Source organism: Myodes glareolus, chromosome 11 (assembly GCF_982192425.1).
Source record: "Myodes glareolus chromosome 11, mMyoGla1.1, whole genome shotgun sequence".
In the NCBI taxonomy this organism is placed as follows: domain Eukaryota; kingdom Metazoa; phylum Chordata; class Mammalia; order Rodentia; family Cricetidae; genus Myodes; species Myodes glareolus.
The window spans coordinates 21,897,491-21,909,784 of NC_142036.1; the positions used below are offsets into that span (position 1 = coordinate 21,897,491).

Consider the following 12,294-nt stretch of genomic DNA (forward strand, 5'->3'; position numbering starts at 1 on the left):
TTTTCTGGCTTCCTCTTACCCACCCCTGGGTAAAAGAGGATAGCATGTATGCTATGTTCTGCTATGTAGATGATGAACTAAACATCTGAACTGTCATCCACCCCACTTAAATGATTTCCTTTATAAGAGTTGCGGTGGCCATGGTGTCTCTTCACAGCAATAGAAACCCTAACTATGACATGTGGATTGCAGGGATTGAACTCAGCATCAAGGTTTTGCACCGAGTGATTTTACCTTCTGAGCCATCTCACCAACCCCACCCTCTTCTCTTTATAAGTTAACAGCTTCAGGCATTTCACAAAAGTAATGGGAACTGACCAAGGTATCCCAGGGGACCTGGGCAGAGCACTGTGCTGACCATGGCACGTTCATGTGTTTGTGCAATGTCTTAGCTCTGGCTCCTGCAACAAAGCACCAGGGCACAGATGGTTTATAAACAAAATTTTATTTCTTGCAGCTCTGGAGTCTGGAAGACTGGGTTCAAGATGTCGGCACATGGGAGCAACTCAGGTCACTTTCAAAATTGTGCCTGAGCCTCTGTGTCACCTCTCCCTGGTCACAAATGCCCTAACCGCAGACCTCAAGTCACAGTGCATCCCCTGAAGCTCCATTCTCCTTTTAATTCCCCACACCTCAGCATCTATATGCCACTCCATTCTTTGTATGTGTACATGTGGGCAAGTGCATGTGAACGTGTGTGTGCATGCATGCAGAGTCTGGACAAAAACTTAGGGTTTTGTTTTTAAAGTACTGTGCTGAATAGTCTTATGTCAGCTTGACACAAGCTAAAGTCATTTGAGAGGAGGGAACCTCGGTTAAGAAAATGTCTCCATAAGACTGGGCTGTATGCAAGGCTGCTGGGCATTTTTTTAAATTAGTGATTGGCAGGTGGTGCCATCCCTGAACTGGTGGTTCTGGGTTCTGTAAGAAAACAGGCTACGCAAGCCATGGTGAGGAAGCCAATAAGCAGCAGCCCTCCATCGCCTCTGCATTGGCTCCTCCCTCCTGGTTCCTGCCTTGTTTGAGTTCCTGTCCTGACTTCCTTTGATGCTGATCAGCAATGTGGAAGTGTAAGCTGAATAAACCCTTTCCTCCCCAATTTGCTTTGGTCATGGTGTTTCAGTGCAGCAGTAGGAACAGAAAGATAAGCATCATCGACTTTTTATTTTGAGACAGGGTCACACTGGCCTGGAGCTCACCAAGTAGGCTAAATTGGATGGCCAGGGAGCCCCTAGGATCCCCTTTCCTCACCTCTCAAGGGATTGCGAGTGTGTACTGCCACACATGGCCTTTTTTTTTAAACTAGGGTCCTGGGGATTGAACTCAGGTCCTTGCACTTGCAAGGCACACACACACTTTTCCAACTGAGCCACGCACCCTGCTCTCCCGTTCTCAAACTATCTCTTTATTTGCATCCCTCTGCTTTCTCCATCAGAAAGACAGAGCTTTGTTTGTTCACTACCCAGAGCAGAGCCTGGACCATCCAACTGGTGCCGTGGTCAAGTAGGTCACAGCCTCCTTTTCTCTTTTTGAGGTCTGGGGTCATCAGTGTCCCTCCTGGGTACCATCCTGGTGCGACGCCTTTTCTGGCTTCCTCGTACCCATGCCCGTGGTTCTCAATGTCACACATTTCACAACTCTCAGCCGATCATCTGTTTTTCCCCAGAAGGAAAAGGACAGCTTTCCTGCCTGCCATGCGGGGGCAGATGCCCGGAGCTCTGGTCCGGAAGCTGGAGGACTGGCCTGGACTGTTCTTGCAGACCCTTGGGCAGTGTCCACGCAAGTGCTGGTTGCCATGGTGGGTAACACTATTTGTGCCATCCGCACGGATAGCTCCAGCATCCTGGCTTACGTAAATGTTTACCGTGGGGCTGCAGGAGACAGAGTGATTAGAAGCCAAATGGAAAAATCCCAGAGAAGGCAGGTTTGGGAGATGGTAGCGGGCAGCTAAGTAAACAGACTAACGGCTGAGGAGTCCACCATGGTCCTGGGGTCCTGCCCCCTTTCTTCCTACCCCTCAGAGGGGCAGCCAGTTTTGGTAAGGTGATAAAAGAAGATATTGACCCACAGATGCCAGCATGGGGGTGAGTGCCTGCTTCTTCCTATCTCTCTCACTTATTCCTTAGCTGCTTCCTGTTACTTGTATGCAGAAGTCACTACTATGCCATTGTGAGGGCCTATGAGAAAGAGGGGGTGCCCTCAGGGGTGCACCCTACAGGGAGGGAAGGCCTGGGGAGGACAGATAGTTGCCTAGCTACCCACAGATGAGCAGGATCCAGGACTGGGGCAGTTTGGGCTGTTGACACACGTATCTCAGATCTCACGCCCACGTGGACTTGTATCACAACAAACATGCCTCGTCCCACATGAGCCAAGATGCCCTGGGGGCAGGACACGGTACGCGAAGGCATGTGTTTACACGCCAAGTTTGTCAGTCCCCAAATGCAGTACAAATGCTGGCAGGCAGGGTGGAGCTGAGAAGTGGACAATGGTTCAGCGGAAATGGACAATGGCCTGGGCTGGACCAGCTGTAGCTGCTTAAAATACAAAGTTAGCAGCACTGGGCTGTGGACACTGCCTGTGGAGAAAACGATCTCACGGACAGCCTTTCCTGGGGGTCCCAAAGGCTGGAGGTGGGTCAGGAGAACAGAGTCCACACTGCACCATGAGGGCCCCATTGTCTTCACCAGACACACGATGAGGGGGGAGCCCCGAGGCACTGGTAGAGGTTTTTATAGAGCAGGGAAGGTGGCAGGGTCAGAAGCAGGCTTAAGACACGGAACTGGAGTCACTGCTTGGTTCCCTGACACAGCTGTCACTTTGTCTCCAGAGACTTCCTGCCTCTACCGAGCCTGGCCTTCTCGGGGACACACTGACGGTGGCCACTGACCTCCCAGGCTCCTCATTCTGATATTCCAGGTCCTTGCAGCAAATTTTATCCTCCTATTCATGTCTTCCCTGCCTTTACCTTTTGGCTCCAGCAGTTCTGTTACTGGAAGCACGCCCAGCTAGACCCTCATCCCTCCAGATGTGCAAGGCGGCGTCCCCCCCCCCCCGCGTCCTCAGTGAGCCCACTGACTCCTTGCTGCCAAGGTGGGTGCTTAACACCGCAAAGAAACTGGGCACATTTACCTGTGGCATCAGGTGGGCTCTGGTGGCCAAGTTCTGCTCTGTCCTCTTGCAGGCCAGCCTTGCCTGCCAACCTTCGTGACATGATCCCAGAGTCAATTTCCAGACCTGGTTATCAGGTGCAGGCCTTGGGTAACTTTGCCTCAGTTTCCTCATTTGTGCAATGGAGATACCAGCAGTACCTACACCCAAAAGCTGATATACAGGCCAGGAGCTCAGAATACCAGACAGGTAATTGCTACATCAATGTTTCTCTTCTAGGCTTCATTATTTCTTTGCTGAGACAGAGCCTCACTTAGTAGCTCAGGTTGGCCTCAGACTTGTGGAGATCCTCCTGCCTCAGCCTCCTTACTGCTGCTGACTACAGGTATAAGTCTCTACTCCTGATGTTTTCTGGTGTTTCTGTGACTAGTGAATACACGGACACCACTACAGTTGCACACTTGGTGTTCCTTGGCAATATACTAAGCTGGCCATTCGGGCATCGTTCATTCATTCAATCCACTCTCTGAATGTCTATCTGCTGGGTACTTCTGTGCATGAGAGACAGTGTAGGTCCCAAAGGTGGAACGTTGAGGGAGATAAACTTTGCTTTCAGATGGTGGGGCAGGAGTCAGGAGAACCAATGGGTGGCCATATACAGCCTCTGCCTTTTTTATCTCAGCTGTGACAGTGGAGTGAGCTCAGATGGGCGCAGGGGAGGAAGGAACCTATCTTACCTCAGTGGATCCTGCAGCTATGGCTTTCAAAGACAAGCAGACGAGAGCCAGACAGAGTTAAACCTCTGTTCTGTTTATTATGATAGAAAATGACAACCATAGCAGGAAAGCTAACAGGGAGTGTTACCTAGCCACACCTTCACTAAAGAGCACGCTGAAGTCCTACAACAGCAAAGAACCTTCCCACTGCAGTAAAAGCCAGCTACACACAGAGGAACTGGGCACCTGGGTGGGGAGAACCTGGAACAATAGTTAAAATAACTTCATGTCACGTATATGTGTTTATAAGCTGTCCAGGAAAGTATCACAAACCACAGAAGCTCAGCCAATGCTTGCCACGCAAAGAACAGGAATCTGTGGGTGGCAGGTGACAAATAAGAATTCCAGGAGAATTTAGACAGTAGAAAGAGTTAGTAGGCCTTCAGCTTTGGGGAGCAGGGCTGGAGGATGCGGGGAGGGTCAGAAAGGAGACCTGAACTTTGTGTCAGCGGTTCCTGTTTCCCAGCCTCCCTGTCCCCAGCAGAATCTCTCCACCAACCGTGCTTCTCAGGGTCACTTGTGAGGGTCAGACACTGGAGGACCTGGACACAGTCACTGGTGGGGGACAAGATCAGCCTCAGCATTCTGGCCATATTGTAGGGTTGCCTCCATCCTGGTAGGGGTCTTCCCAAAGGAAAACAGTCACGTAGGCTTCCAAGGTCCAATCCTGCCCCTGGAGTTTTCTCAACTTGTTGCAATCGTGGTGATCTCTGTTTTGATCTGCCCTGATCCATGAGGGGACTCATGCACGGCCATTGGAGCTTCGGAGAACTTTCCGTTGCTTTGGACTCTTACGTCCAAATAGGCTCTCCCGTCTTCGGCACTGTTGGCATTTGGAGGCTGAATAGCGCTTGGCCACTGGTCTGTCTTGTGTGTGGATAAGCGGCACCTCTGGCCTGCTCTCACTGGATGCCAGTAGGTCCCCACGCCTCCATAAATTGTGACAAGAATGGTCTCTAGGCATTGCCAAATGTCCCTCAGGAAAACAGGGCGCCTGAAATGTAGAACCATGGGAATTCTGTGGTTGGGCGCTCTGGGGACAAGACTCCATTCTTCTGTTGAGCAGTCCCACCTGGCAATGTCCCCAGAGCTGGGCTTCCATGCTCTCTCTGTAAAGCCTCCACCCAGAACCATTGGTGGAACAGAACACACTGTGAACTACAAAGCAGCGATTCTCAGGCCCAGTTCTTGGACATTTCAACACAGCGATGCCAACTGGAAAGTTTTCACCCCAAACTGGATAACTGGGTTACAAAAGACAAAAACCTCATAACATTTTAAGTGTATGATTTTTGGGTTGGGTGGGATCCAGTTATGCTCAGTCACATGTGGCCGAATACAGCATGCGAGTCTAAAAAACGAAGAAAGAATCCAGGAGGCAGACACGGCGACTTGGGCGACTCCAGCAGACAGAGGGCTTCATGTAGAAGCAGGGCTCTGTCGTGCCTTGTGGCCAAAGCACAGACGCTCCCTGCACACGTGGAGTTTAACCCACGGAAAAGCAGGTCTGAACCCTTTGGAGGCAGAGTTGGCTGGAAGAAGAACCAGAGGCTGAGACTACGCCTTCTCAATGCTGTGACCTAGGCAGGCACATGGACACCACTGTGCCAGGTTGTCCTGGGCAAGGTGCACCTACACCGTCTACCCAAGGCCTGCGCCCTCTGATTATCCTCTCTGCTGCCTCCCTCTATCTTGTCTACGTGTGTATGTGTGCACACATGTTCATGCAGTTGCCTGTCGAGGCCAGAGGTTGACTTCAGGTTCCTCTTCAATCGCTTACCTACCCCAGATTTAATAAACAAAAACAAAACTCAAAAAACAGGGTCTGTCAGTGAACCTGAACCTTTTGGTTAGAATTGCTGGCCAGTGAGCCCCAGGAATCTGCCTGGCTCCACGCTCCAGTGCTGGGATTACAAGCACACACCACTCTGCCCAGACCTTTTATTTTAATGTGGATTCTGAGGAATCTGAACTTGGGTCCTCACACTTTACCAACTGAGCAATCTCCCAGCCCTCTGGTTTTACTTCCTATCAAAAACCACAAAAACCACAGGTGACATACATAGTGAGCCAGGACAAACGATTCAGACATAGAACATAGGTAGCCCCATCTGTCCTGACAGATGACAGGGTTTTGTCACCCTGATAATACTGTGCATTGCCCTTAGCCCTGTGGTTTGTGCGGTTCACTCTCTAAGCCATGACACTTCTTGCTCATACTCTGATTATCAGGAGGTGCAGGGAGTACCCAGGGCTCATAATTTCACTGCTCTGGGCTTCTTAGAGGGGGCCCACCTCTCTGCGCACCTCTGGGCTCTCAGTGCCAGCTCGGAACCCTCTCCTCCATACCTTGCACAGAGTGGTCATTGGAAATAGAGGGTAGAAAGACTTGGTACAGGTACACACGTGCTATTCAGTCACTGGCTGTTCCTCCCTGGCCCTGACTTGCGAAGTATATGAACTATCAGTAGGACAGGCAGCAGGAGAGATGAGCCACTTCGCTACCCATTGATCCCAAAGAGAGGCTACGCTCCTGCAAGAGAGGACCAGAGTGCCAAGAGCACACATGCAGCCGAATGGCTCTGGCTCCCAGACAGATCCTGAGAATGCTAAGGAGGGCTGGCAGACATCCAAACCAGGACAAGATGCTGGCCTGCTGCCTCTCTGTGTGGCACTGATCTGCTCCCTTTCCTGCTCCCCAGGATTCTAGAAACTCAAGCAAGGAAGGACAGTGCTTGCTTTGGGTAGGGTAGGGAAAGGGACTCATTAGTCTCTCTAATTGGATTTCATGAACCATGGAACATTCCAGCAAATGCAGTACTTCTTCTCCAAGGGCCAGCTATACAAAAGGCCAGGTTTTTCCTGTCAAATTAAGGAGGTTCTGGGGCCCATCTTCTCCAGGGATTCCCAAGGAAGGTCCACATTCCCTGCTCTGGAGAGTTTTGAGGCTCACAGAAAGACTGTACCCCAGCTTAGGTCAACCTGCCACACAGGCGAGCCCCATGCTCTGACCTCAGGGCTGTCCACTGGAACGCTCATAATGGGCTTGCATACCTTATTGGGGACCCTTTCTACATGCACCCCAGAAACCCTACCTCAGGGACCCTCCTTGGAGACGAGCATGGAGACACAAGGTCAGTCTTAACCGGGTGGGGGAAGGACCGCACCTCAAGTCTAGGTGTGCCCCATTCTGATGATCTGACCACCATGGATGGCCCAGACTGTGATACTTTGGGAAACACCTTCTGAAGATTCAAGACCAGTTCAAATGTCCATCCGTGGTGCTTTCAGCCTCAAAAGGCAGGACACTGCTCAGAGAGGGCTAACTGCAGTGTCTAGCCTCCCAGGTTCCAATCCCAGGTCCTCACTTCTACGCTGTGTAGCCTCAGGCAAGTGAACTCCATTGCACTGAGTTTCTGGCTTCCTTCCCATGCATTCGGGCACTGTGCTGTGAGGGGACAGAGGATGAAGGCCGTGCATGGAAATCTAGCACCATGCCTGCTCGCAGCACTCAAGCACTGAGCTTAGGCCAGTTTGCTCCTTCCCTGGTGACCAAGCCAGAAGGTTCACTTTGGCTACTCTGGCTGAAGCCTGTCATTTACTTCTTGCTGTTCTGTGTAGTGAGGAACTTTAGAGAGGAAATTGCAGGAGACAGAAGGGCAGAATGGGACCAGCTGATGTCATATGGGCAAAGGGGGCTTCTAAATGCTCGTAACCATCTGTGGCTCTGACCCAGGAGAGCGGGAGAGACATCGGCATGGGTTTAACTCTGTGTGTGTGTGTGTGTGTGTGTGTGTGTGTGTGTAAGCCAATACTTTACAAGGCTGGAAGCTGTCTTTTTCTTTTCTGTTTCTTCCTCTCTCATCACAGCAGGCACAGATGCTGTTGTTTCTCAACTTGTTGTTTCCATGGAGACAAGGCAGGGGATGGACTACTGACTGTTATTCCCCTGCGGTAAATCAGACAGCACTGGGACAGAGGTGCCTCATGAAGACACCACAGTACACTCCTGCCCCCATCCCTGACCTGGGTTCTCTCATGAGGTGGACGGCCTCTCCTTGGTCTAGGAAAAGCCTCGGGGGTACGAGGAGGGTCCTGCTGGAGAGGTGGAAGTCAGAGCAAACATCCAGCAACTTCCAGCTAACTGCCAGCCCAGCATCCTGCCCTGTGGATGATCCTGGGCATCTTAGCAGACACTCCACACTCCTACTTCTTGGCTATGGAGGGTGGGCCAGTTCTCGGTCCTAACAGCTTCCCCTGGGGCCAAAGCATTTGCAAGTATGCTGATAGATGTGGGGAGTCAGACCTGTGAGGGAGGCCACAATGTCTACACCATCTTACAGCACAGACACGGATGACCTGGGAAGTCCCCACATTGGACACCTCCCAGGGATCCCATCGCTGCCTGGGTTGCTTAGGTGGGGATGCACTCACTGGAGAGCTTGGCTAGGGTGGAGACCAGACTCAGCCAGATTAGGAAATGCCTTGCTGCTCTGACTCCACCATTACCTAACTACACGATCACCGTGTCCATCTCCATGAAATCTGTCCAACGATGAAGGGACATGACTAACTCATCTTTAGCTTCCATGAATCCTCAAAGAAGAGATGGTAACTTCGCTTGGGCAGTGAAGGGTTAGTTGCCTGGGGATCTAAATTTTGAAGGCATCCTCTGCTTGTTTTGAAAAGATCAGAAACTTCATCCCAGACCCTGGGTTTTCTGATGCACTTGGGTCCTGCAAGGGACCAAGTATCTGGTGACAAAGTACCATTTATGAGTCGGTTTTCACAGCATTCTGTTACCTTACATCGTCGCCATCAATATTCCAAGTGGCAGAACATAAAATGGAAAAGGTGGGAATCCTAACTTGTGAGAGTTCTTCTTATCCCAGCCCCCACACACTGGGTTCAATAAGTCTGCAGGAAATACGACACACACGTGACCATTTACTGCTAGGAAAGCGTCGCCAAACCAGCTTTACATTTTCTTTTAAACCTAATAGGAGGCTCAGCCTTGGTCTTGTGCTCTGGGACCGACTGAAAATTCAAAAACCGTTCAGCCTGCTGTTGGGAAGACTTTAACCCATCAAGCCGTTAGGGGCTGGAAGCACCAACTTCCAGGCTTTCTGAATCAGCTCAGCCACAACCCAGGATATTCTAAATCAGAGCTGCCTGGAGAGAATTACAGATGCAGGGTGGCTGCCCCTCCGGAGGCTGTTCCAGCCTAGGTCTAGAACACAGGTGCATCTCCAGTGGCTGGGAGCAAGATAGAGCCACGTGGATAGCCTTGCTGGGTGAATCCAGTGCATGAAGGGCTTCCCCACAGCTCCGGCATCCCGGTGCCTTCAGAAGGTAAAGGCATACACCACCCCGACCACCACTATGTTCCCCAGTGTTGCTATGATGGCAATCCATAGCAGAACGGCGTCGTTGGAGGAGCGAGGAGACTCCTCTGGCTGGCCGTGGCCATTGGAGGTCGCGTGGACGTTGGCAGGGGAGCTAAACAGGGAGTATTCGGTGCTGAAGTCCTCGTTGGGTGAGTCCATGAACGCTCCTCCCATCATGGGCAACTGTAAGAAGAAGGAGCAGAATGAGCCAGGCCTGTCCAGCAGAGACCACACATTCCCAGAGGGGAACAGCCCAAGGGGCCCGCAAGGAAGTGCGATTCACACGGCACAAACACACGTAAAATTGAGTGTTTCAGCGGGCTATGTACATGCCTACAATCCTGACCCTTGGGAACCGAAGCAGGAAGATCACAGTTGAAGGCCAGCTTGGGCTACATAGTGAATTCTAAGCCAGCCGAAACCCAAACCAAACCAAACCAACCACAACCCCTGAGCATATGCATCAAGCTTTATGGCAGACACCCCTGAGCCCATTTTACACACAACGCTCGATGGGTCTCACTCCACAAGCTCCTACCCCCGCCCCACACCCTTGTGCCAGGCCCTTCCAAACCCTCACAGGCTGCACAACACCTCTGTTCCTATTCTAATTTTAAAAGAGAATATATCTTAGGCTAAGGGTGGTGGCTCATGCCTTCTGTGCCAGCCTTTAGGCAGCCGAAGGAAAGGAACCAGGAGCAACACAGCTGTCTCAAAATACAAAGAATAAATAAGATAAACCCAAAGCAGTAATAACATAAAGGCAGGGAAAACTGCAAATCACCCCCTATCTATCTAGCTAACATTTTGTTAATTTTTTATTTTCTTTTTTTCTGTGAGAGAGAAAAGGGGGAAGTGGTTTAATATGCCAGTTTCTAGTTCTGAACTAAAAAGTCCATCAAACCCGCATTTTAGAAGATCCCACCCCCCACATACATCACAACTTCAGGGCTGGGGATACCCAGTGTGTTGCATGTACCCTGGGGGCTTCCAGATGTTCTGGTGGACGCTTGAGGGAGGTTTGTAAGCATACAGAGGGACCTGCTGGATTAAAAAAAAAAATGGGCTCAGTGTCTCTCAGGGTAGGCCCAGGACAGCTCTGGAGTTAGAACACAGAGGTCCCGGTGTTGCAGGTGTGGGAGGAAGACGCTGCAGATCCAAGCTCCATGTGAAGATGCTGGAGTCTGGCCGCCTTCCCTCCCAAGTCTTCCCATTCTTCAGCACAGACAAGGAAAGCTTCCCCTTCACCTCCACGTGCTGCAACTTACACACCGGTCTCCAGAACTGGAACTAACCTCCCCTGCAGCTCGAGACAGAGCTAAAAGAACGGTCATGAGGTCCAAAGCCCTTGAAAAGCTTTTGAGCATCATCGTGGGCCATAAACTGCAAAATGGCTTCACAGCTCTTACCAGTCCCTCACTCTGATGGCAGCATGACCAGACCACCTTCAGCATGTACCAAACCGGCACCGCAGCCAGTCCGTCACTGTCCTCCTCCACTGGGTGAGCAGGAGAGGCTGACAATCTTGGTAGAGTTTTATTGGGGCTGAGGGAACATGATTTGCCCAAATAAAGTTGTACCCTAAAGCTTTCGGAGTCAGATTATGTTTATATGCTCCCGGAAATCACAAAGGAGTGAGCCACAGATACATTATCTTTCTCGAGTACAGCAAGCATTGTAATGACTTGCAGGCAAGTCCCCACAGCCACGACAACTGACAACCAGCTAAGCATATCCCTGCTGGCCCAGGCTCTCAAGAAGCAGCTCATTTCACTCCCCAGTGGGGCTCATATAAGAGCGTGCGAGCTTCCACCTGAAGACCCCTTTGCACTGCCAGTTTTGGATTCAGGGTCAGGGAATGTGGCTTTCATTGTAGTATCCAGGTCTAACGATGCTTGTGCTGTCAAATGAAATTCCAGGTTGCTGCTAAGTTGGAGGAAAACTCACCTTGATAGATGACTTGGTTGGAATAGAGACTGGGAACGTCCCTTTAAAGAACGCCTTGAACTCCAGTTGTCTGAATTCATTCAAAGTAACAGACTTTTGGCAAGATAAGTTGCTGGGGACAATTGTCACTGTCAGGAAGCTGACTCATCTACAGACCCATGGGATGAATGGCTCTTGGCGGTCACACTTCTGGCAGGAAGATTGCAGCATGGTTTGTCTTCAGTTTGGGAATTATAGTGTCATCTTTTGCTTAATGAAAAAAAAAGCATTTCCAGAACTTGCAAAGCTTTTACAAACTCGGCTCAAGTGAAGGAAGAAAGAGCGGCAGGTAAGGTGTGCACGTGTGAGTGTGTGGGTGTGACTGTGCACACGCACGCCTGAGCACTTGCAAGGGCATATGTGCATGTGATGCCTCGTTCCTTTCTGTAGTAAAGGGGAAAGCTGTCCAGACCTCTGAGGGAAAGGTACTAGACAATCTTCAGGGTTCAGAACAGCGAGTGGAGAAGACGGACCCTGTGGTGGATGGTTGCATAGTTGTGGGAGCGATGACCACATCTTTGGAGGGATCCTCCCAAGATGTGAGGGTGTCACTGTTAGTGGATCAACCCCCACAGCTCCAGGGCCCCTAGTACTAAGTGTCAAAGCGGGGTGGCTGAGTACAGATTCTTGCCCAGTACCACCCCTTATGCCACATGAACGAGGATCACAGGTGAAAAGGATCAAGTTGACCCCTACCAGCAAAGAAGAGGCAAGCTCTGCATGAGCAACCATCTAAGGACGGTTGTGTACAGTGTGTGCACAGGTGAGAAGGGGCGTGACATCTCCGCACTGCTTTTAGCGTTCCAGAACCTTCGGTTGCAGTGCACTGTCACACACAACGGGGAAAGGAAAGGCTCACTGGCCTGCGGATGATTGTAGTCCACGTGGTAAGACTTTGCTTCAGCACAGAAGAGCTTCCCAGTGGGGAAAACCTCCCGATGCTTCCAGAAGAGATGCCTACAGAACACGAGGAAGACCTCTGTGCCTGTGCGGTCCTGTGTGCTTTTATATTTTATGTATTGGAGATGGGTACC

At 50.9% G+C, this 12,294-nt stretch overlaps 1 protein-coding gene across 1 annotated transcript in view; it reads right to left on the reverse strand.

The window, feature by feature from the left end:
• Nucleotides 1–3,905: 3,905 nt before the first annotated feature.
• C11H14orf132 (chromosome 11 C14orf132 homolog) overlaps nt 3,906–12,294 on the reverse strand; it is a 31,826-nt gene continuing 23,437 nt past the window's right edge. Inside the window, exon 2 of the mRNA XM_048431223.3 lies at nt 3,906–9,457. Coding sequence (XP_048287180.2) covers nt 9,233–9,457 — 225 coding nt within the window. The 3' untranslated portion in view covers nt 3,906–9,232. The remainder of the gene's footprint in view (nt 9,458–12,294) is intronic.